The sequence below is a fragment of the Mastigoproctus giganteus genome, chromosome 4, assembly GCF_048544385.1.
Source record: "Mastigoproctus giganteus isolate SK-2022 chromosome 4, ASM4854438v1, whole genome shotgun sequence".
Classification (NCBI taxonomy): domain Eukaryota; kingdom Metazoa; phylum Arthropoda; class Arachnida; order Uropygi; family Thelyphonidae; genus Mastigoproctus; species Mastigoproctus giganteus.
Genome location: NC_143578.1, coordinates 77,808,268 through 77,835,061, shown reverse-complemented (window position 1 = coordinate 77,835,061; position 26,794 = coordinate 77,808,268). Strand labels below are relative to the sequence as shown.

The following is a 26,794-nucleotide window of genomic DNA, read 5'->3' as shown; positions in this document are numbered from 1 at the left end:
TGTCTTGTGGAGGTAGCATTATCTTGTGGGACGGAATAATGATGAACGGCCGCATCCCTCCGAATGTTTCATACAGGGAAACCTGAACTGCACAGTGGTATTGAGAACACATCCTTAAACCCTATGTGCGACTTTGTAGGGGTGCGGTTGGTCGAGATTTTTTAATGCACGACGCCACTGCCACAGAGCTCAAGTGGTTGAGAAATATCTTGAAACTGAAGATATCCAACGACTTCCATGGCCAGCGCGATCAACAGACTTAAATCTGATCGAACATGTATGGGACACCCTTGGGCCTTGCCCTGCACGTCGCCAGCCAACTCCTCGGGCTAAGTTCTGCGCTAATGGAAGAAGGGGATTTGTTGTCACAGAATCTTATAGACACCCTTATATCGGCACAGTTCACCGCCATCAGGCTTGTTTACCCGTGGGAGGAGATAATATACCGTACTGATGTATATTATCTCCTCGTGACCTTATTTTCCAGCATCTTGTATGGACTTCCGTAATGCGTAATGACCTCGTTTGTAATTTTTATACAACCGCTGCGAATGTCCCTTATACCTCTTCGATGTTTCTGGCTGTCTTCTCATTTCATTGTTATTTTTTGGTGTACCAACATATTAAATTTTGTTCCCCTTCATGGTAAGCTGTACGAGTTACACCATGTTTTCTACGTATTCTGTTAATTTTGTCGAGCAGTGTATTACCATCATTTTTTTAAAATATGCTATATACAGCTCAGTATGGTCTAAGTCGCTGGTTCCTCTAAAATCCTAGAACAACAACAACAACAATATGACAACCTTCTTCTGTTCCTTTAAAGTTCTTCATGCCAGTTTTAAGCTTGTAGAGTGTGAGTAGCCAAAAGCACAATTTCGGCACTTTATAAACATTGTTATCGAACTGGAGCGCTGATTAATAAATTTGCATTCTTCCTTTTCTTTTTCGAAATAATCGAGTGTGTACATGATACATGATCGACCGAGCCTAGTGCAAGTGCAAACATTATATTCTCACTTAAAGAATCTCCAACTCAATGGAGGGTGATTCCCAACCTGTGCCCAAAATAATGAACTTTGAATTTTACTTATGTAAGAGAACTGCTGCTCCAGAAATATATTTTATAATTTGTTTCCATATTCACTTGTAAAATTTTAAACTAGTGAATAAACGATAATGATGGATTATTATTTAGTTTTCGATTTTTTCCTGTCGCCTTTTCACCTCTCGGTTTTTATTCTCATTTTCTTGATTCTTTGGTTTTAGAAATGTTTGATTAGTCTAGTTTTTGTAGAGGGTGTTGCTATAAAGCAATGGATGAAAATAGTTATAGCACGTGCAAGTGGAGGACTTTTTCATATTATTTGTAATGCTTTACTTTTAATACCCTGTTTTGAAGTGCTGTGGATACGTCATCCTAAATAAAGCAGTGCGAACACATTTTGAAATCCATCTAACAAAACATTCACAGAGCCGTAATTATTCTAATTGAAATTTCTTTGATATGTCTTATTGCCGGCAAATGGGTATGTAATGAATATGAACGGTGTATAAGGATTGGGTTGAATTTAGCCATCTGTATACTGCTGTTTGTTTTTGTTTTTTTTTTTTTTTTTTCCTTTTAGACTTTAACTTACAGTTTTGTAGTAAGTGTATTACCAGGGGCGATGGGGATTAGCTGTCCCGGATCCGGACGTTAAGTAGAGTACCCAAGATATTTGGGCTGCCGCGAGAGACTGTGGTAAAAAAAACAATCCTAAAAATGATTGGCGTGTCCAGTTTATGTATTAAGCATATAACCTTTTTTTTTTTCCTCATTGTAATTAAAGAAATGTTTTCACTTAGCGAGTGTATTTCATTTTTTTGAAATAGTAATAACTTATTAGTGTTGTCAACTGTACTTTTCGGAAAAAGTGGACTTTTTAGCCCTTCTTCTACCGTTTTTTTTTTTTTTTTTTTTTGTTCTCTTTTCCCCCATTGAAAATTATTTTATTATTTAGGACGGAGAACATATTTTCTCCTAAAATTCTGGGAGAAAAGTATAAACTAAAAAAAATTTTGTGATTCAAAATCACCCCTCCCCCTTTCTATTGCATCTGGATCTACCACTTGAGGTACAAAGTAACAGCATTACTTTGCCCATGTTGAAGAAAAATATAAGGTAAAGTTGGACTAGATGAAGCACTTAAAAAAAAAAATTAAGAAAAAATGTTTATTTAAGAATGAACTCTTAAACAATTAATTTGTACACTATATGGTTTTATTAAAAATAATAATGATAAATAAATTTTAAATAAAAGCTTAATGAAGACCCTTTAGTAGTTTATGTAACATATTAAAAAAAGTAAACAAGTTACTAGAATGTTACTAAATATAAAAATTTGTCTCTCTAGTTTTTTTTTTTTTGTATGCTGTGCATAATATATCAAGGAGTGATCTATTTGAATTGTAAAAACAATAAACAACAATTATATTTTTGCCTACAAATTTGTGAGGTGATCTTTCTTAAAAACAGTGTTATTCTGTTTTCTGACAACCTTGCTGAACTAGATATAATGTACTGACTACAAGTCCTTGCCACCTGCTTGTAACAAAAATGTGTGACAGGTTTAAAACTGAGGGTGTGAAAACCAAATAGAGTGTTGATCTTTGGTATAAACTGGACACCACAAGGTTGGCAATACATTGTTATTTCAGTATGGGGTATGAGTACTGGTTACCAGCTATCTGTATCCCCCCCCCATTAAATTTACATAATCTCTAGTTTCCACCAGATCAGGTGATAATTTATTCCAATAGTTAATAGCTCATTGGCTAAAAGAATTTTCAAGCATTTGGTAAAAATACCCTGTTATTTAATTAACACAAGTCCTTTAAACTCTTAAGTATCTCAATCAAGTAAAGACTCGTGTCCAGTTTGATCTATTGGAATGTTTCCTTATACAGTATTAGTAACTACCCATGTTGCCCTTTGCTGCACCTTTTCCAGCAGAACTGAAATGGGGACACTACTTGTATATGATACTCAGATATTGCATGCAATTATTCTATTGTACAGACCCAAGCTCCATATAATACAACAGAATTTTGTTTTGTATGGGCTCCATACAATGGAATGATTACCTCTTTGTTCTGGTGACCTTTGTACAGTGTTGACAGAATTTCATGTTAGATTGCAAATACTCCTAAGTCTTATTCATTATCAACTGCCTTAAGTTTGTTGGCGTCCAAATCAAAATGTACAATAGTAATTCCAAATATGGAATTGTTGTTACCCAATTATAGACCCTTACATTTCCCAGTCATATACATTAATGACCATTTTTTATACAAAATGAATAATTTATTATTAGCACACTTTTATATCAAGCCCGCTATTCCTCTATTAGTGTCATTAACAAATATTGAAAACAAAAAATCACTCCAATGCTGCATTCACTCCTTTAGTGAAGGACATATTTGCTGATGCTATTGAAGCAGTGTTAGGTGGGTCAGAAAATAGCTATCTTGGGGGAGATACACGGACTAATAGATTAACAATAGCTGCTGGCAGAGGTGAAAGTGATTCTTGCACTGCTTCTATTGAAATGCAATCAGCAGCAGCCTGGAAAGCAAGGCAATGGGGATTTCCAGAACTGCTGGGAATCATAGTGGAACAAGTAAATACATGGGCTGTGTTAGGGTAACTAAGAGTAGAAACAGGTGTATGTATACTTGTGCATACACCAATGCTGGGAGGATAGTTAATAAATTTGATTAGCTTGAAGTGCTGATCAGGGCATCAAAGACAAATATTGTTGGGATATCAGACATGGTGTCACACAGATATAAGCAGTGCAGAATTGGAATTTGGGGAGTACAATGTGTATAGTGGATAGACAGGGTAGGAAGGGAGGAGGGGTTATGCTGTTAGTTAAGAAACATAAAATCTACAGAAGTGCATCCAGTTGACATGGGTGGACAGTGCAATGTTGAGTCTGTTTCGTGTGACATAAACACTGGGAAAGGGAAAAAGAGAGCAGGAGTGTGTTTTAGGCCTAATGATTGATGAGTATAATGAACAGTTGTGCAGAGAGAGGGCCAGTAAATCAGAATGTCTTGTAATGGGGGATTTTAACTTTCCAGATATTCACTGGAACTTGTGGTTGGTCACTGGCATGCTAGCAAGATTTTTGGGGATTTATTGGAGGGTTGTTTCTACAGCAGCATGTTTTAGTTGTTCAGTTATCACCAGCATTTTCACCCATTCAACTTCTTCAACAGCACAGTGAAGTTACAAGCAACTGCAGTCAGTGGCATTTTTTAATTTCATGAAATATTTCATTGCCAAGTGAGCACATCATTTTCTTTTAACTGTCAATTAGATGTAAAAAAAATTAACTGATTCCCATTTTCCTTAACAAACCATTTGTTAACAGTTTCGTTAATCTGGATTCATTTATCATGTGTGGGGTCTTCAAGATTCCATACATTAGTGGTGATGTGTTCTTAATCTACTCAGACTACACCAATTGGTCAGAAATTATGGGATTTCTACCTAGTAACAGGTAGACAGTAACTAGTAGGCAGTCACACGGCGAGGCATTGAGTTCACTAGTTCATGAAAGCATTCCACAGATATTTCCATCCCTACTTGCTGCTCCGCTGTTCCTAATTCTGTCGCATTCCTGGGTGGAGGGTCCAAAACTTGAACGGTTCTTTCCACACCATCTCAAAGATGCTCCACGGGGTTCATGTCAGGTGACATCGACGGCCACATTCATCCACCACCCACAGCTCTGTCCATGATGAGATGTTATTCTGGAAATGGCACATTCCCGATACACTCTCCAGGTGGTAAAATCTGCAGAATCTCTTTGAACCATGTTCTAGTCACCAGGGCTCTGTGGGGAGGTGCATCGTCCTGCTAGAACAGAAGTCCATTTCCCTGTGGTTGCACGATGACCATGAAGGGCTGCAGATGGTCTGCATGATGGACACATAACCTGGACTGTTCGGAGATGCATCTAGATGTACCAGAGTTCTCAGCATGTGCCAGTTGAACATGCCTCAGACCATTACCAACCGTCCACTTGCCTGAACAGTTCCTTGTTGACATGATGGGTGCATAGCTTTGTGTGGTTTCAGCCAGATATGCACCTCCGTCCACCCAAAATAACTGGAAACGGGACTCATTGGACCAGGAGACCCTTCTCCAATCATCCAAGGTCCAGTGCTGATGTTCTTTCGCTCATTTGAGGCATAGAGTCCTGTGTCGTGGTGTTAGCAATGGGACTCTGGTGGATCAACGGCTCCCTTAATCTATTGCAGCTAATGATTGCCTGATGATCTTGATGGAGACGTTTCTGGCACTTCCCTCATTGAAGTTGGCGGTGATCTGTGCAACTGTTGCTCTCCAGTTGGCTGAAACAATGTGATACAGACATCGACGGCCATGTTCATCCACGGCCTGCAGTGCTGTCCACAATGAGATGTTATTCTGGAAATGGCATATTCCCGATACACCCTTCATACTGTCGAACAGGGATGGTGCAGTTTCTGTACTACCTCCATGATAGAGTGACCCATGCGTCGGGCACTCACTCTCATCCCTCTTTCAAGGTCGGTTAACTAACGACGTTTACATACTGACATCGAATTACTGTCTACTTAAATGCAGTGATGCAGTGTACCTATATACCTGCCAAGCAGTGGGTTCATCCACTAATGAGATGGATGGCAGCATTGTGTTGCCCAGCAACAAGGTATCCCATGAATTCTGTCTTTTCAGTGTACATAGCTGACTCTCCAAACAGCTGTCACCAAAAGTGTTTTCTTTGTTTTCTCAATTGAATATTCCAGAAATCTCTATTTATTGTGCAAGCAGAAAAAATGCAGGATGCAATTTTAAGTTTATTCTTGATAATTATATCTACATGCTGAAAAAGGATTTTAACCCTCAAATGTACACAGTTGTTGTATAGACTAAAGTGACCAGATGTCCCGGATTTCATTCGTTTGCCCCACATTGCAAACTGTCTCGGATTGGACATGTAGCCTCCATACTTAATGGCAAACATAATACAAATCATTTGCATTATGTTTACAATGGAAAGAGTTTATTCGGTAGTAAATAAGTTGTGGACGTCAACAAAAAAAAGCAACTGCCCATAAAAACTTTGAAAGCAATACTACAAATTAATGAGGAATTATTAAGAAAAATTCACACAGCAGAAAAATATATTTAATTTCTCTTGTTTTTATTGTTAAAAGAAGTATGTATTTATATTATTAGTATTATTTCACAGAAAAAAAACAACCTTTTTTTACTAAATAAAAATGAAAGTTGATTAAAAGCATGACCCATCTAATAAGTGTTTTTTGCTTCCTTCTAATAACAACTATTTTTCTCAGTTCATGTCCTTCCCGCAACTTTCTGTTTGTCATGTAGCGTAACACGAGGAGTACCTTTTCTGATTTAAAATATAATATTTCAAATTTTTAATATTTCTTAATATCCTATACATTATTTTTATTTGGTCTAAATTCAAAATGACAACAGAGCTTCTCTACAAGAGAAAATCACAATAAGTCAGCATTTATCCGATTTTACAAATATTAGCGGATCTCGATCACACAAGTTGTCTGTCCAACATGAGGGGTACCTATACTGAATTTCAGCCTTTCTGTGAAAAAAAAAAAAAATATATATATATATATATATATATATATATATTTTTTTTTTTTTTTGAGAAGTGTGATATTTTATATTATAAGTTTAGTTCAAAGAAGTATATGTATTTAATTTATATTTTGTATGTGAATTTTTTTTATAAATAAAAAAATAAATTTTAAAAAATCTGTTTATATTGTTTCTAGGGAGGTTGTAAAATCCTCCCCCTCCCCAGATGTCATGTATTGGAATACTAAGGATCTGGTCATTTTAGTATAGACCATTAAATTTAAATAAAAAATTATCTACAAGAGTATTATCAATATCTATATCAATAATTGTTTTGCTAATGAAGAAGGTTGGCCATATACAAATAATATAACATTTTCTTTAAACTTAATTTTTAAAAATATGAATTTAAAATTAGTGGTGACTTTCTCTCCAATTCTGACAGTGTGTTGCCTTCACTTCCTTCAGAAATAGCTCAAATTGTTGACACATGTAAACAATTTGAGTGCCAATTACAAAGAACGTAAGAATTTTGTTTTCGCAAGCTTAAATGAAAAGTGCTTATTTAAAAAACTCAAGCTCTCACATCCAGTTATTATTGGAGCATATGCTCTTTTATATTTTACGGCAGCACATTGGATTTTTACATTCTTTGGTTTCATGTCATGGAAGAGTGACTAGTATACAATTGTTGAAGCACTGGTTTTTTGTTCGACATTTCTCTTGCTGTCAGTCAAGGTGATAAAGGAGATTATATTCAGAACTCTCAGAGAAGCGATGAGTAATGTCTGAATTGTTGCAGAGGTGTCTTATTTTCAAATTATATAAATAAAAATGTTAATTTTCAATATAAAAATAATAATAATAATAATAATGCATTTTTCACAGTTGCACAGGTAACTTATGGGCAGAATCAGTAGTGGCAATACATAGAATGCATCAGTAGCAGGCTCCTTTGGTAAACTCAGCATCCTAGATCCTTACTTTAATATTGATTTTGGCTTTTGCTGTTGATATTTGTGTTTGATAATAAAGTGTCTCTGCAAAAGTATTGATTTTTGGTTTATTGTATTACTGTTGTTCCCATTCTAACCTGATTCTTGAATAGGCACGATAGCCAGACTACTAGTTTTATTCCCTCAATAAACATGGCATCCTAGTGTTTCATTTTCGTATGGAGGTTGGTTTTTCCATTGTTATTTTTACATGATATTAGATTATCATTTTGGTAAGATTTTCAAAAATGTTCTAAAAGCCACTTTTTAAACTTTTTTTCTCCTTAAATTTCATGTCAGAGCATTAGTTTTCAGCAAATTGTAGCATGTCCTTTTTGAACATGCAGCTATAATGAGAGACACCAAGTGTGATTAGTGAAAGCCAAGAAGAACTGACATCAGCAATGTCATGGCCAGTTGCATGAAATCTATGGCAAGAGTAGCACTGAAGAGTAAAAAATGGTTGCTGCTCTTGCTGTATCTGAGTACAGTTCACAGAAATCCTCCCAGTACTTAAATTATGCATATTTTTATTTTAATGCAGACATGGTTTGAGTGTTTCATATTTTCATGTTATTTCATTATTCTTTTTTTTATATATCAATTTAGGTAAGGATCAGATAATATTTGTTACAAAGGAAGATCATGAAAGGCCAACTGCAATTACCTTAGAAGAGGATGAAAACGACGAACCTAGGGGCAAGTTTATTTCAAAGTTTGTTTGCATGTTAATAATATAAGTCAGTGTTTATAATAAAGCTACAATGTGGTGAGAAATAAATAGGGCAGCAATTTATCCAAAGAATTTCACACCATCTCTTCTCATCTTAGACTTTATTTTGTCCAGAAAATCCATTATTTAAGAATTTAGAAAGTTTAAATCTACTGGCAATGACATTTTATAACGCAAGTACAGTCGAGTGTCGATAATCCAAACTAATTGGGACCGGGGGTAGTTCGAACTTATCAAAAATACCCTTCTGGAGACTAAAAAAAAAAAAGGTTTAGTAAGTTTAGAAATAATATCACTAAGTTGCACTTACATATTTTTATTCATAGGTAACAAAACAAATTGAACTTTCATCCACAATAGTGCATATGTATAGGCTTTAACGAAAATTATTACTTATTTTTTGCTGCACCATTTTTGAATTTTGTTTTTTTGCTCTTGCACTCTTTCCAGCAGTGTAGTTGAGTTGGACGGCATTCAGTTTGTTATTCATACTGAGCCATCGCAGTCTCTAGAGTGGCAAATGCCTCAGCATGCTTAGGCCCAGTGTCGATGTCATTTTCTTTGTTGTCGTCTTCGTCCATATCATTTTCAGGAGCTCCAGTTTCTTTTACGTTCACAATTTTGTTTTCATTTAAAACAAGAAACCCTGTAGCATCAATAACATTTTCCATCCACGCCTTTGCATCACCTTCATCACAATCATCAAACCCAGAGATTGATTGAAACAAGTTGGTCATCTCAATCAGTATTTGTCCCTCATCTCCATTTTGATTCTGCTCATCTCTTATGGTTTCTTCTGCAACAGGCCACAGTTTTTTCGAAGCATTTTTTAAATTCTGCACAGTGAGTGATTCCCATGCATCAGCTAACATGTAGCAGCTGTCTTGGAGACAGAGCTTGTTCAAAAAAGCTATGATGCTTTCTGCTAAAAGTAAAATGATGCAAGACTTGTTTTTTGTAGATTCTTATCAACTTTTTGATGACTCCCTGGTCCATCGGTTGGAGGAGTGCAGTAATGTTTGATGGAAGAAACACGACCTTGAATTAGTCATCAATTTTGTTTAATGTTTCCACTGAAGGATGCGATGCTGTGTTGTCTAGGATAAGATAGCGAGGGAGTATACATGCCTGGCATCTTTGGCACAGTTACAGCGGAAACAGCAGAGACCTTGAACTGGACTGACACAATTAATCAAATACTAGACAAATTGTTACTCAAGGATGATCCCTTAGAGGATCTAAGCATTCAGCAATAGCATTCAGCAATATGAATAGCCAACAAAACCTGACACTATGGCAACTACTAACCCCTTCACCATTGATGAACTTTCAGCAGCGAAGAATAGGATCAATCCCAAAAAATGCTCTGGGATAGGACCTAATAATGTTTGTATTCTTTGCTTCTTCAAGCTCAGACCTTGTATCTACAGTTACTTTACAACAAATGCCTGCAAGAGGAAGGCTTACCCAAAATTTGGAAAGTAACCCTCCTTTGACTCATCAGGAAACTTCATAAACCCCTGGATGATCCTCAGACCCATTTCTCTCCTGGTAGATCTTTGGAAAATACTGGAGACACTCATGGCACTTAGAATCATGCAGTTCTGTGACAAAACCTCTTTTCCCTGGCATAGTATGGCTTTACACCAGGGCTCTCTTCCGAGGAAGCGCTATTTGACCTGGTCTTTCACATAGAAGATTCTGATCTAAATTTGAATTGGCTACCTTTGTTCATTTCAAGGGCACCTTTGACACTCTTGTAGTGGGACAGTGCATTGGCACGCCTTCGTAGCCAGGTGGGCAGGTGCAGCAGTGCGTAGCACATGCTTCTTGATTAGACCAGGGTTCAAGCCCGTGCCCACCAAATACGGAGGGTGCGGAAAGGTCAGGGAATGACCACTGCATACCTCCAGAGCAATATGGCCTTAGTTGCTAATGCTCTCAAAAACCAAATAACAAACAAACAAGCACGCCTCTGCAAGACTCAGTGCTCCCTCCAGCTATATCAGCTCTTTTGGAATTATTTCACAGAGCATGAGATTGTGGTAAAATCCAACTTCCTGCAGGTAACCAGACCGACCACTCGAAGATGCCCACAGGGTTCTGTCCTAGGGTCCCTTGTCTAGAATATGGTCCTCCACAGCTGGCTCATGAGACCCTTGGATAATTGTAAAATAGTGGCTTTTGCAGACAATCTGACAATCATTATTCCTGGAAAATCCTGCTTCAACCTACAGTGTAAAGCAAATCTTATTTTGTCTGATCTGAACTCCTGCATGGAGCTCAACAAACTATGAATCAAATCCAAATCCAAGCTAGATTTCAGACACCCACCACGAATCAAGATCTCTGGAAAGCAAGTCCCGATTGTAACACAGATGCAAGTCCTGGGGGTGATTATTGATCACAAGCTGAGTTTCCATTAGCATCTTATGTACTTAGGGACCAAGACTAAAAGATTGTCAGTGGCCATCATTAGAGTTTCCAGATATGACTCATAGGGCTCTCAAATAAAGTGCTCTCCTTATATTATAAGCGATCTTCTTGCCCATTTTGACACACACGGCTGGAGTGTCGTTTCATAGAGTGAATCTAGTCAAAATGAGAGACAAGCTTAATTCCATCCAGTGAAGCGTGCTTTTGTCCACTCGTAGAATTTCCCAGACAGTGTCCATAGCTGCCATTCAAGTGATTGCTGTAACATTATCACTGGATTTATATGTCGCCCCGTTGAGGCCTAAACTTCAGGATCAAGAAGAAAATTCCAACTAAAATTCTTGACATTGTACTGGACCTAAACGTTGACCCCAAAGCCGGAAGACGCAGGTGCTATAATGAACTAATAAACATTTGGCAGACCAAATGGGATACCTCTGAAACAGGCACCATCATCAGAAAATTCCTTCCAGAGGTCTTGTTTACTGAAACAAAAAACAGTTAAGTCCTGTCTGTCACTAACCTTGAAATCCTCCTTCTTGGCCACTGGACACGGCTCCCTCAATAAGAAGCTTTCTCAGCTAGTATTGTCGATAACTGTTAACTATACAGATAACTGTTTCTGCAGAGAAAATGAGAACTGGAAATATCTCCTTGAATGTCTGCTATATGACAATATATGAGAAATTCTTAACACAAGCAGTACCAAACATCACCGAGCATCAATCAGACCTCCTACTTTGAACACCAGAGAATCTCTCAGTGCTGCAGACTTGCGTCGCACAGGTCCTTTGAGACAGTATGTGTTTTACTGGGACTGGCTCTCCCGTGGTGTGGATGAGTACCCAAAATCATCTCTCCAGGTGACTGATGCTTCTGGGTAAGTGGCCAGAACAGAACAACAGAACATGTACACTACTCACACAAACCTACACCAATCACATTTCTGACCCTTTTACAATTTATTCTGTTCTTCACAGCGACACAAGGCAGAGTGTCGCTGTGAAGAACAGAAGCCGCCCTTAACATATATACATGTTCATATGTATATGACAAGCAAGACCTTGTCCATTTTTCCTTCTCGTTCATGATTGTTATTGACATTCAGAATAACATCATTGGTAAACCATATCAGTTTACAAAGTGTGTGAAATATCAGTTTACAAAGTGTTATGTTTAGATAGTGCTGTATGTATATTAATTAACTATGTACGTAAATATAAATTTATTTTTATTTTGCTAACCTGTGGATAATATTCTTCTGATTTTCACTTATTTAATTTTGTTAATGGGTAAGGGAATAAAAGTGTACGTTTATCTTCAATTTCATAGCCTTTGGATAATATTGCTCTGATTTTTGCTTATTAGAATTGCCATTTAATAGAATCAAAATTCAATTCATATACGTGATCACAATAACTGGCACTTACTGTAATTATTTTATGGCACCAGCATAAAAAAAAAATGCCGGCTCATTCAAATTATTGACATTTGGATTTTCAATGCTCTACTGTAGTTTTAATGCAGGTGAAGTTTATCCTCTTCTTTAAATATGTATAGTGCAGACATTAGTGATACTTTTATGCACGATAAAAATAATATTCATATAATATAACATAAAAAACATGTTCTTGCATATGTTTGTTTTGTTATAATCTAAGGGCTTATACAGACAGCTTCATAAATTTTTTATGAGACTGCCTGTATATATTTCTGATCAATTTTATGCCTATTGTAAAAATAAATCATATTAATTGTAGTAGTAATAAAGTTTTAGAAAACTTAAAGAATGTTATAATGTAAACAGCCATTTTAGGTATTTTTATATATCCACATTCTTAGCATCTTATAATATGGCATAAATGTTCGTTTTTAATGTTTTTTTTTCTTGTCAACATTATTCTGACCGCTCTGAAAACTGAAATATCATATTCATAACAGCAAATAGTAATTTATTATTATTTTTTTTTATTCTGTAAACTACAAGTTAGCATATTCTGATTTTCACATTCTTAACTTTTAGTACATATGGTGGCTGAACATCTATTTCTCATTGAATTCCCTCCTCCTCCCCTCTACATCTGATCACTGATATCATAGATATCATAGGTACTCTAAATGTAAATTATTACATTTGTAATGTGAGCGTTTTTTTTTTTTTTTTTTTTTTTTTTTTTTTTAATTTTAGTCAGTACAACTAAAAATGAAAAATCTTATTCATAAAAAATAGCTATAGCTTTGTTTTTTACTTTTCATAATATAAATGGTTTCTTTTGGTGACTACAACAGTCCATTTTTGAAGCTTATAACATGGTCACAAATTGATATTTCTCCCTGAACACTGATTGCAATTACAACTCCATGTTGGTGTACAAAGTTTGTTTTTCTGCTCAAATAGAAATAGAAGAGATTCTTTAACTGTGTTTACACTTAGTTTACATTATACACTATTTAGCTTTTTTTTGGGATAAAAGACAAGAAATAGTTGAAATGGTGCACCTTATGATAACAACAACAGTAACAACAATCTTGTTATCTAAAAAAAAAAAAATTATTCCCCAATTAGCTCATTTCCAACTCCTAGTGACACAAAACAAGCAATATCAAAGCTGAAACCAGCTGCTTTCTGAAAAATCAATTTTGGGATAAAAGACAAGAAATAGTTGAAATGGTGCACCTTATGATAACAACAACAGTAACAACAATCTTGTTATCTAAAAAAAAAAAATTATTCCCCAATTAGCTCATTTCCAACTCCTAGTGACACAAAACAAGCAATATCAAAGCTGAAACCAGCTGCTTTCTGAAAAATCAACACAAGAGTGAGAATCTGATGCACATTATACATCAACACAGAGCTGTAAAGAATTTTTAAAACAATACTTCTCCCATTAATAAATAATTAATAATGCAGATCACATGTGAATAACATACATGAGGAATAGTAAGATCTCTAACAGATATTTCAATTTTTAAGATTTTCTGCTTTGATGTACAAACTGCATGAAGCACATTTGCTAGCGGGTAAATGATATTTGAAAAAAATGCATTATATATTATATTTCTAATGCCATAAAATGTGGGTAATAAATGTTTGAAATATTGACAAAGGTTAATAAAGAGTCCTTGGAAATATCAACAATCTACTTTTTCACTGTGTACTCATTGGTTTAACCCACAGTGTCTTGGAGAGTGTAGCAGTGATGCTGGAGACTGCTCTGATACTCACTGTGGCAAAATACAATGAGATGTACAAGGAGAATGTGTCAGCAATGTAATCTGCTCTTTCAATAGCTCTACCATGTACATTTCAACATTGTGGAGCTCTTTACTTGAAAATTTGCCAATTAAATGAAAGCTTTTGCAAATCTCAGTTATTTTATTTTTTTTTTTTGTTTTAATCCTTTCCTGAAAATGTGCCATAACACAGCGACTTTTTTTTATTTTAAAGATTAAAAGTATGCATCATGCGAATACTCATTGTATGGTTTTTTGTGTTTTTTATAAATTTTTTAGTAGAAAGTACATGGGAGTAATTAACCCATTTGGGCTATCCCGAATTATCTCGCGTATGCTAAAAAGTTTGCAAATTATACAGATTTTTTTAATAAATTAGCACTTTAGCTGAAAGAAAGGAACAGAAAAACACTCTTCACTACTCATTATATAACGAAATTTAAAACATCAAGTGGAATGCACAAGCAGTAACCTCCTACCACAAGCAATAATTGTGAACTAACTACATTCTGACACACGGCCTCTGCAAGTGGTTAGGCGAGGTAAGTGTCACTTACAGGCAGCAGTTCAAGAGGGCACCAAAATTTTCGACATAGTTTTCTAATTGTTTAACACTTATCAGTATTTAGCATTTAGGACGGCAAATTTTATTTTGCTTACTGGCAACACATAGGAACATACGCTGCTGTTCTGATATTGCTGTACAATAAGTAAATATAAGTAAAATGAAAGCCAGTCGTTTGCTGCCAGACGTAAGAAAATCCAAAGAAATCTCTGGATTTATCTGGCTAATGCAAAATTAGCCAGATAAATGTGCGAGAAAATAGGTTTCAATCCTAAATTTGAAGGTATTATTGTTTGGTTCAGCTGTTGTATCTGGAGATGTTTTGTGTAGTTCCAAATCATGTTTAAAACTAAAAACGAGATCTCGGGATAATCCATGAAGAGGTTAATGAAAACCCCAAATATTAAAGGTATTAGAACCTGTAGTACTTTGTACCATACATAGGTTGAAGGTTGAGAAGAGCAAAGAAGATATTTATAGATATTAGACTATTAAATTTCTGTGGATTGTAATTTTCAGGAAATATGTGTGAAGGGAGATTGTTCCAGGAAACAGAAGTTGAAGGAATTTTTTTTTTATGAAACTCCCAAACATGAGAGGTATTAGAACCTATAGTACTTAGTACTGTGCATGGGTTCAAAGTTGAGAAGACAAAAGAACTTATTTTTTGCCATTAGACTTGAACTTCTCTAGATTGTAATTTTCAAGAAATACACATGAAGGAAGGTTGTTCCAGAAAAAGGAAGTTGAATAAATGAGGAAGATGAAAAGTTGGTTCTGTGAGTTTGAAGTTGGATAGTAAAAGGACGTTGACTGGTTGCAGCATGTGTTCAGATTGCTTTGGAAGAGAGATTGAGAATTGTAGAAGCCAATTTGGAAGAACAGTGCCCATGGAAGTATCAATAGAAAAGGCATGCAGCAGAAACAGAATGTCTATAAGACAGAGTGGAGAGATACTGTTAGAGATGGGTCATTAATTAACCTGCCCTCTTTTGAATATAATCTAGAAGCCTGAGAGAGATTTTGGGGGCAGCACCACCCCAGATGTGGGAACAATGTTGCATGGTAGGGCGGATTTGTGATTTCTACAGAGTGAACAGCTGTTTTGAAGTAAAGTAATGCCAAGAGCAAAAGAGAAAACCCAGTTTTTAGATGCAGAGGAAGCAATATTTGTAATGTGCTTATGCCAAGGGAGATTAGAGGTCAGAGTAATCTCCAATAGAGATATATGATCTTGCCTAGAAATTGGAGTGTCATTGAAGATAAGCATAGGAGCAGAAGAATCCTTTTTGCGAGATATAAGACAGGACTGAGTTTTAGAAGGATTGAAATCAACTATGTTATCTTTGCTCCACTGGAGAATAATTACCTGAAGATCAGGATTTAAGGAATTGGTAGTGAATATTTGAGAAGTTGAAGCTGTTTGTGCAAGGCAGGTTTTATCAAACTGGAAGGTGGATTGCAACATGCTGTCATCAGCAAAACTTTCGATAGGATTTCCGGTTGATGGAAGTAGGTCATTAATATACAAGAGGAAAAGAGTGGGAGAAACAACTGAACCTCGGGGAACATCAGTATTAGTGGGGCAATTAGAAGACAGACAGCCATCTACCATAACACGCAGTGAGCGGTCAGAGAGAAAACTGAACAGGGAATAAACAAAGAAGAAGAAAAGTTGATTCTGTGAATTTGAAATTTGAAAGAAAAAGATGCTGACCTTGCAGCACACATTTGAACTGGTTCGGAACAGAGGAAATTATAGAAGAACAGTGCCCATGGAAGTATCTATAGAAAAGGCACGTGGCAGAAATGGAATGCCTACGCAGAAAGTGGAGAGACTTTGTAAGAGATGGTCATTAATTAACCCAACCGATCTCTTTTGAATAGAGTCTAGAAGCCTGAGGGAGATTATGGAGGCAATGCCCCAGATGTGGGAACAGTATTCCATGGAAGGATGGATTTGAGATTTGTACAGAGTGACAAGCTGTTTAGAAGAAAGTAACACCAAGGGCAAAAGAGAAAACCCACTTTTTCTAGATGCAGAGAAGCAATATTTATGATATGCTTATGACACAAGTGATTAGAAGTCGGGGTAATTCCTAATAGAGGTGTGTGATCGTGTATAGAAATTTGAGTGTCATTGAAGATAATCATAGGAGTAGGAGCCTTTATATGAGATATAAGACAAGACTGAGTGTTAGAAGGATTGAAATTAACTAAGTTATCCTTGTCCCATTGAGAATTACCTGGAGATCAGCATTTAAGGAATTGGTAGTGCATACTCAAGAAGTTTAAACTATTTGTACAGGGCAAGATTTCATAAACTGAAAGCTGGAATGCTATCATCAGCAAAACTATGGATAGTATTTCCAGTGAATGGAAGAAGATCATTAATATACAAGAGGAAAAGAGTAGGATAAATAACTGATCCTTGAGGAACACTAATATTATTGGAGAAGTTTGAAGATAGAGAGCCATCTACTATCATCCTTAGTCAGCAGTCAATAAGATGGAAGCATATTTAGAAGACTTATGCTAAACACGATCAAAATTACCTTTGAAATGTCAAGAGCAACTACTTGAATATAATGTGATATAAGCTTGGTGATATAAGCTGGTTTATCATCAGTGTCATCGAAATCTGACAGATGCCATATTGCCGATTATTGATCAGATGGAATGCTTTGAGATAGTTTAGGAGTTGCCAGTTAATTGATTTCTCCATTACATTAGAAAGATTAGAAGTAAGTACAATGGGACGATAATTGAATTTGAGGAATTTGTCACCCCTTTTAGAAACTCATCGAATGTGAATAAATTTCCAAGCAAAAGGAAAAAACACCAGTGGAATGTTGGAATACAAAAGTGTAAAAGGCTGACATAGAAGAGTAAGCTCAGGAGCACAGGTTTTGAGAACAAGTGGAGAAATACTATAAGGCCCTGGAGTTTTCTTGAAGTCAAGTTTGTTCAAAATTATTTTGACATCCTTTTATTATTATTATTATTATTATTAGCCATATGGTGCAAGGAAGCCTGAGGCTTATACTGCACCAGCCAAAAAAAAATTTTTTTTTTAACCCTGGGGCAGAGAGAGAGAGATCAAGGGTCAGAAGTAAAAGGGAATCACCAAGAAAAGAAGAATGATGATATCCAGCTCAGGACCCTGGGTGTGCTATGTGTTGAAAGCACTGTAGATTAATTCAAAACTTGAGGGAATCTGCATGACTCTAGGCAGGAATTTTTATCAGTGTGGCCTGCACTTGTAGGTAAAAGGAAGCTATTTTGGCAGAAGACCACAGGAGGCACTGAGTGGATCCTACTGGGAATGGTAGGAGGTGGTTTACCAAGATCAACAATACATGAGTTAGAAGAAAAGTAGGATGCTAGCAGGTCAGCTTTATCTTTAGCTGAGATGGCAATAGAACCATCAGGTTTTAACAGAGGTAGGAATACAGATAGGCAAAACTTGGGACCAATAGCTTTGGCAAAAGACCAGAATGCTTGACTATTGTTTGAACAAGAAACAACTTTTCTACTCTTATCCTATTCAGATTCTAGTTTGGACTGATTAATAACTGCTTTACAATTGTTGAGTGTGGCAGAAAACGAACCAAGAGATTTGGATGCAAGCCAGTTGTGATATGCAACATTCTTAACATAAACTGATTAAGCAGTTACAGTGGCAAAAGGCAGTCCAACCGCTATAGGTAGGTTGATAGGTAAGTGGTCATAATGTTTTGGCTCAGAAGTGTATATATACATACTCATTAAAGAATTAATGAAATGAATAAAGTTACGAAAATACTGCAATTTCTTCATTTTTTTCCCTTCCTAATATGTTTCTTCCTAATATGTAAATTTCTATAGGTATTTAAAATGTTGTGTGCACATTTCTTACTACAGGTTGACCGTCACTAATCCGGCAGCGTTGGGACCTGTGGGATTTTTTTTTTTTTTTTTTTATGTGAACCCCAAACATGAGAAGTATTAGAACCTATAGTACTTAGTACCGTGCTTGGGTTGGAGGTTGAGAAGAAGAAAGAAGATATTTGTTGACATTGGACTTGAACTTCTGTAGATTGTAATTTTCAGGAAATACGTATGAAGAAAGGTTGTTATAGAAAACGGCAGTTGAATGAATAAATGAGGAAGATGAAAAGTTGGTTCTGTGGGTTTGAAGTTGGACAGTAAATGGATGTTGGCTGGTGGCAGCACGTGTTCGGACTGTTTTGAAAGAGAAAGCAGGAATTATAGAAGCCAATTCGGAAGAACAGTGCCCATGGAAGTATCTGTAAAAGAGGCATGCAGCAGAAACAGTACGTCTATGAGAAAGTGAGTGGAGAGACTCTGTTAGAGATGAATCATTAATTAACCTAACTGCCCTCTTTTAAATGGAATCAAGAAGCGTGAGAGAGGTTTTGGGGGCACCACCCCAGATGTGGGAACGATATTCCATGGCAGGGCGGATTTGCGATTTATACAGAGTGAGCAGCTGTTTGGAAGAAAAGTAATGCCGAGAGCGAAAGAGAAAACCAAGCTTTTTAGATGCTGAGGAAACAATATTTGTAATGTGCTTGTGCCAAGAGAGATTAGAAGTCAGGGTAATCCCCAAAAGAGATATATCATTTTTCGTTAATCGGAGTGTCACTAAAGATAAGCATAGGAGCAGAAGAATCCTTTTTGCGAGATATAAGACAAGACTGAATTTTAGAAGGGTTGAAATCAACTAAGTTGTCTTTGCCCCACTGGAGAATTACCTGAAGATCGGCATTTAAGGAATCGGTAGCAGATTTTCGAGAAGTTGAAGCTGATTGAGCAGGACAAGGTTTCTCAAAATGGAAAGTGGAATGCAATGTGCTATCATCGGCAAAACTATGGATAGGATTTCCAGTCAATGGAAGAAGGTCATTAATATACAAGAGGAAAAGAGTGGGGGAAAGAACTGAACCTTGGGGGACACCGGCATTAGTGGAGAAGTTAGAAGACAGAGAGCCATCTACCATCACCCTCAGTGAGCGATCAGAGAGAAAACTGGATAACCAATTACTAAAAACAGTTGGCAAACCATAAGATGGAAGCTTGTTTAGAAGACCTTTATGCCAAACACGATCAAAAGCCTTTGAGATGTCAAGAGCAACTACTTGTGTTTCACCAAACCTTTCCATTGAATTAGATCATAAATGGGTGACATAAGCCAGAATATCACCAGTGGATCGACACTGACGGAATCCATACTGGCGATCGTTGATCAGACGGAAGGTTTCTAGGTAGTTTAAGAGTTGGTGGTTAATTGATTTCTCCATTACTTTAGAAAGAGTAGAAGTAATTGCGATGGGAGGGATTTGTCACCCTTTTTAGGAACTGGCTGGATATGAGCAAATTTCCAAGCAGAAGGAAAAACAACTTTGGAATAAGAAAGTGAAAAAAGGCAGCAAAGAACAGGAGTAAGTTCAGGAGCACAGGTTTTGAGAACAAGTGGAGAAATACCATCGGGACCTGGAGCTTTCATAGCATCAAGATTTGTCAAAATCTTTCTGATATCCTTTTAACAGAAGACCCCAGGAGGCATTGAATGGAGCGTGTTGGGAGGTGTTTTACCAAGATCATTAATACATGAGCTGGAAGAAAAATGGGATGCTAGCAGGTCAGCTTTATCCTTGGCTGAAGTGAAAACAGAACCATCTGGTTTGGACAGAGGTGGGAGCAGAGATGGGCAAAAGTTGCAGCCAATAGCTTTGGCAAGAGACCAAAATGCTCGGCTACCATTAGGGCAAGAAGCAAGTTTTCTACTCTTAGCCTGTTCAAACTCTAGTTTGGACTGATTAATAACTGCTTTACAATTGTTAAGAGCTTTGGTGTAAGCAGAAAATGAAACTGAAGAATTAGAAACAAGCCAATTACGATATGCAACATTCTTCTCTTGAACAGCCTTAGCACATTTATTGGAAAACCAAGGTTTAGATAAAGGATAAAGGACGAGATTTTAAAGTGGAGTGTGGGATAAAGAATTCCATTCCTGCAAGAATAATTTCACTGACACGATCTGAGCAAATGTTGACATCAGACGTTTTGAAACAGTAATCCGACCAGGGAAAAGAAGAAAAGAAGTCTCACAGGTCATCCCATTTTGCATTCTTGTAATGCCAAACAACACGAGGTTGGGAATAGCCATGAGATAAAGGTTCCATTGGAGAAGAGACAATCACCAAGTTATGATCTGAAGTGCCTAAAGGACTTCTCACTTTGACCATATACTTAGAAGGGTTGTTTGTGAGAAAAAGATCAAGCGTATTGGCTGTATGATTAGGATTGTCCGGTATTCTTGTAGGTAAATGAACAATCTGTGCTAGGTCATTAGTAATTGCAAAAGCCTCAGCATCTCGACCTGCTGGGTCGGTGTGACTAGAAAACGGAAGCCAGCTGGAGTTGTGAAGATTAAAATCACCAAGGAAAATTACCTCACTGTTAGGAAAGTTGGACTGGTGAAAGTTAAGTTGCAAAGAGAGGAAGTCAAAGAGCTCCAAGTGATTAGTGGAGTTGGGAGAACGGTAGAGACAACAGATGAATTTGACACAATGAGGTAGAGAGATTTTAAGCCAGAGAAGATCAAAGAGAGGAAATTCCAAATTGCCAAGTTTCTGACAGGGAATATCAGAACGGACATGTGCACAAGTACCACCTTTGAGGCAAAAGGAATCATACAGCGAACAATTTGGGCATCTGAGATGAGCAGTAGTTGAATCAACCAATAACTGAGATTCTGTCAGAAAAAGTATATGGGGTTTGGCAGACTGCAAGTGGAAATGGACATCGTTGAGATTAGAATTGAGACCACGTATATTTGTGAAATGAATTAGGAAGTCCTTGGGAGGTTTAGATCTTTTCGCAGGCAAGCTTGCTCTATTAGTTTGACAATTCATGGTGTATTCAATATTAAGAAAAAGTGGGTGGGACATGCTGTATGAAGTAATGAAATTTTTGGATATGGCGTACACGTGGTAAGAATATACCCAGATCCTTGACATAACGTGGCCTCGACAATTCTCCCCGCATACACACTACTCGGACTCCCTCCAGTCACTATCTGGCAGAGTAGAGGTAGCAAGACTATACACTAGCTGATCCGGAAGCCTCCTAGAGAGTTACCAATAGGTTCGGTCCTGTGTACTAACTAGCGGCCGGCCTGCGAACACCGTTTTAGAGCTGTACCCTCAGAATGTAAGGAATATTGGATCTCACCACGACGTTCATCATAACCTCAAAAGTCATTGATCATACTGCATGATGGGAGAGATAGGGAAGGGTTGACCGGAACTTAGCTCTAGAGACTAAACATGGATTCCACCACTTCAAGCCTCCAATAAGCAAATCCAGGGATGCTGGATTACCGGTGGTTATTTTAGCACATACAGTTTACTCAACATCTAACCACCTCATCCTACCTTTAACACGTTGACTGCCAAACTAGTTTAAGAAAAAAATTCCCCAGGGGCCAAAAAATATTTAGCAAATAATTTGATTAGTAATTCTAAAATAAATATTGTAATGTCATGTTGTTTTTTTCACTTAAAATATCAAAAAAATTTTTTTTTATGTCGCATATATGTGACTGACATGGCCCAGTAGGTTACTCTATTTCTTGAAAAGCCATGTCCGCCACATACATGTGACACTATTACGGCATACATATTGCGGCGCCTCCATAGCCAGGTGGGAAGGAGCAGCAGTGCGTAGCACACGTTTCTTGATTAGACCGGGGTTCGAGCCCGTCACCACCAAATACGGAGGATGCGGAAAGGTCAGGGAATGACCATCGCATATCCCGGAGCAATATGGCCTTAGTTGCTAATGCTCCTAAAAACCAAATAACAAGCATACATATTGAAGGTTGTTTGTAATTAGTTTATTGCATGCATGGGAAGCGCTGCAATAAAACTAATTGCTATAAAATAAACTCTCAAACGTCGCAATAATTTTGTCAGTATTGTTAGAAATTTTGTGAAAACAAGTTCGTTAGGGCACTGTATTATACATCATACTGTGTTTGTTTTTCTGCAAGTTTGTACAAGTGTGTTGTAAAAAAAAAAAAAATCTAAAAAGGAATGGCTAAAAGAAAATTACTAAAATAAGAGGAACTGTGTGAAATATTAAGCAGAGTTAAACTTCTCACAAACGCACCGCTGTCGAGTTTTTCAGAAGTTCAACTTCATCTGTTATGGACAATGTATGGTGTTTGCGCTTTACACCATGAGAGGGACTTCCTTTATGTATTGGAACCATGGCTGGGGTTAAATGTGAACAGGTTATAATAATAAATGCAGAAAAATAAGTGGGAATGGCTTGCCAGTGTTTAAGAGTTCGCGCCAACAGCTGATGCTGCAACAAACGCCACCAAAACAGCAGCGGCAGGTCGGTGCACTATCCCGGGAAATTTGAAATTACATTCGCTGAAATTATGTCTGAATTAGTGGTGGAACCGGATTACCAGTGACCAGATTAGTGATGGTCGACTTGTACTAGTTTGTATCATTGTAAACCGTTTACTTTATTATATTTGTTAATGTATAGGATCTTTCAGGAGGAATCTGCCATACTGTAGGAGTATGTTCTATAGCTCAAAATAAGTAAATAATAGCATATAAACATGGGTACAGAAATGTCTCCTTTGGCCACAAGGGATGCTCTGAGTTTTGTAAACAAAAACCGATTGTGGTAGCACTGGTAGACATGGGTTGTGTTACATGATTGTCATTCATCTTTTGTTTACTAATTAATGTCTACATCAGTGTTTTTTTTTTACTGTTTTTCATTCATTACTGGGTTATTTACTTACACATTAGTGTGAAAGTTTCTAGTGTTGGTGCTAACAACAATGCCATTTCAGTTCGTAAAGGAGGAATATGTGGACATACATTTTACCTATGGTTATGTGTGATAGCAGTGCAACGGCTGCCATTTGCAGATATCAACGGTGTTTCCCCTAACTGCAGATTTCAGTTCGACAAAGTGTTTAGAGATACATATAGACAGCTACGAGGGATTACATCATTTGTAATGAAGTCAGAATGCCAGCCATTCAAGAAGACGTGGCGATGCAATATTACGTAGCCCATCAATGAGTATTCATAGTTTATCTGCATGTCTAGCAATTCCCCACAGTATGGAGAATGTTACATTCTGAGATTTATCCATATCATCCTTAATCTGTTCAGCTTCTTCAAGAAGGAGATTGATGTGTGATTAAATTTTTGTCAGTGGCTAATTGCAAACAATGAGCTTTGCTCACACATCTTGTTCACTGATGAAATAACATTCACAAATGATGTGATGAATAATATGAGGAACACACATGTACGGGCCGAAGATAATTCTCATGAAGTAATTGAGACTTCCAACATCACTTTCATTAAATGTCTGGTGTGGCATGATTGACAACCTGCTGATCAGACCTCGTCTTCAAGGGTGGTCTCACGTTATAGTGTTTCCATATTAATTAGCAAGCCTCATTCTTAAGATATGTCAAAAGAAAGACATGCTAACTTTCTGGAACTTCAGTTGCCATCCCTTTTAGACAATGTTCCATTAGAAACACAAGCCCAGGTGTATCTACAGCACAATGGAACACCAGCTCATTTTCATCATTGTGTGGTAGGCTATCTCAGTTGTTTGTATCACAATCGTTGGATCAGCTGCCAAAGCCCACATTTCTGGCCATCATGACCTTCAGATTTAAATCCGCTGGATTATTTTCTTTGAGGAAACATGAAGGTACTAGTATATGTGCAAAATCTGACAATCCAGATGCACTTTTGCAAGGAATCACGAATCCTGCATGTCAAATTCGAAACTACCCAAGGATGTTGGAGAGTGCAACCACATCTCTACTGTGCTGAAATGTGTTTCGAGGTGACTGGTGATGTTACTTTATCCTTAAATAAAGAAGTACAGTGGATTTCAGTTATTTGCGCCACCAATTAATTGGGGCAGCCGTTTGTTTGAGGCAAATCTTTAAAAACAGAAATGAATCGAGAAAATAGCCAGGGTTTACTTCGCTTAATTGGGACAGCATGCCGTTTAATCGGGGCAGGAGACTGCAGCACTGGAGATTACCGTACGATTGTCTCCAATGGTACCACGTGGTTCAGTCAAAATTCTGGAGGTCACAACCATAAAAAAATAAAAACAATTAGCAGTCACCTGTTTATTGCGCTTTTCTGTTAGTGAAATCTATCATAAACGGACAGTAAACTTGATCTTACTGAATTTGCGATAATACTGATAGCTGGAATTCTGTGGGTTATTATGGTGAAATGTGTTTACACTTCCAGGGAATCTTCAATCATATAAAAAAATTAATTTTCAGATCTTCTCTTCATTCCTATTTTTAAAGCTTTGTAACTCGTTACTCCGTTCTCACTTGCGTGTATCGTGTTACTTGCAATTTGTGTGTGCCGTGTTCTTTGTTATTGATTGCTTATCTTTTTACTGTTTTAAATTTTAACCCCCCACCCACAAATGTCAGTGAACAGAAATGTCAACTAGTTTGTATGTACATATTACAGTACGTATTAATTATTCCGATTATCACGTATATTCTTCCAATTTTCACGTATCATTTAATTTTTTAATTGGTAAGATAATAAAGGATAAATTACATATATCTTTACTTTTATAGCCTGTGGATAATATTCCTCCTATTTTCTCTAATTAGAATCGCTGTTTAAGAATTAAAATTCAATTCACAAACATGATCACAATGACCGGCGCTTACTACACATCCTATAGTGAACGGTACTTTACTATGGTGAGTTCGTCATAATGTGATTTGATTGTACAGTGAACTAATTGTAAAAAGGAGAGTACATTGTATTTTTAACTATTTACGTGAAACTTCGGATAATTGGGGCAGCCCCTTAATCGGGCCAAGATGTGCTAGTCCCAATGTGTCCCAAATAACCGGAATGGACTGTATTTAATTTCTTGTCAAGAACGAGTTTAGTGTTGTTGATTAACCTTACAAATTTATTTGATGTTTACAAAACTTGCACCAAAATTTTGTAAACTTTGGTGGCCAAAGGCGACATTTCCTGACCAATGTATATATGCAATATTTTTACTTATTTTGAGTGATAGAACTACAGTATGGTGGATTCCTCCTGAAACACCCTGTATAAAGGCAATATAAAAAATTTTCCAGGAACTTTTTTTTTTTTTCCAGGTTTAATTCTTGAAAATGGTGAAATTAATTGGAATTGTCCATGCCTTGGTGGTTTAGCAACAGGGCCGTGTGGTGTTCAGTTTCGGGAAGCCTTCTCTTGTTTTCATTTCAGTAAGTCTGAGCCAAAAGGAAGTGATTGTTTAGATCAATTTCGAGAAATGCAGGCATGCATGGCTCAGTACCCTAGTCTTTATCCTGTTGATGACAAGAAAGATGATGTAAAGGATGAAACATTAGAAAATGATCTAGATTTTGAAAAAAATGAGGAACAGATTTCACCCAGTTCATCATCATCAACAATTACAAAAACCACTACTGATGAACAGTGATTGCTATTTATACTTTTGCAGCAATATCATAAAATATTGTATAGTTTATGCAGTTTTATTTCATCATTAATTGTGAATCTAGAATAAATTCATAGGTATAACATTATACCTAAGATATTATTGAAGCACGTAACTTCTGTAAGTTTCCAAATACTGAAATGTATCTATCAACTAATTATTTTGTCATCATTTTGGAATTTTGTATGTAATAATTTAAAATTGACCTTAGATCTCCATAATCTCCAGAAAATGAAAGTGTTTGTGTAGTCAGACAAATCTATGAACTACTTATTTTTCATAATTCAAAGCCAAATAACTTTTTTCCTGATTATACACAAAAAAAAAAAAAAATTATGAATAACAATTATTTATGTAAAGAGAAAATATAAGCTCACATAACATTCTCAAAAACGTGACCATTCAATAAATACATTCAGATATATGTATATTACTACATTTTCATTAAGAAAAAAATTTAAATTCTAATTGCTATTGCATTATTATAAGCAATAGTTAATGGATGACATTTAAAGGAAATTATATTGAATTATTAGTAATATAAATAAATTAGATGTTTATTTATACTTACAAAAGTCATACCATTCCCTTTCGTACCA

At 36.6% G+C, this 26,794-nt stretch overlaps 1 protein-coding gene across 1 annotated transcript; it reads left to right on the top strand.

The window, feature by feature from the left end:
- The first annotated feature begins 1,306 nt into the window (after positions 1-1,306).
- Positions 1,307-26,417, top strand: LOC150086854 (mitochondrial intermembrane space import and assembly protein 40-B). The gene is made up of 3 exons (XM_090371630.1): positions 1,307-1,529; positions 8,269-8,358; positions 25,849-26,417. Exons 1-3 carry the CDS (start codon positions 1,508-1,510, stop codon positions 26,175-26,177), a joined length of 441 nt encoding a protein of 146 aa, XP_090227756.1. The 5' UTR covers positions 1,307-1,507; the 3' UTR covers positions 26,178-26,417.
- Positions 26,418-26,794: the final 377 nt, after the last annotated feature.

What these genes read in the sequence shown, in the direction of transcription:
- LOC150086854 (XM_090371630.1), top strand. Translation starts at nt 1,508, where the DNA reads ATGTCTTATTGCCGGCAAATGG. An exon ending in GTCTTATTGCCGGCAAATGG is followed by an intron (nt 1,530 to 8,268) that starts GTATGTAATGAA and finishes ATATCAATTTAG; the next exon opens with GTAAGGATCAGATAATATTT. An exon ending in TGAAAACGACGAACCTAGGG is followed by an intron (nt 8,359 to 25,848) that starts GCAAGTTTATTT and finishes TTTTTTTTCCAG; the next exon opens with GTTTAATTCTTGAAAATGGT.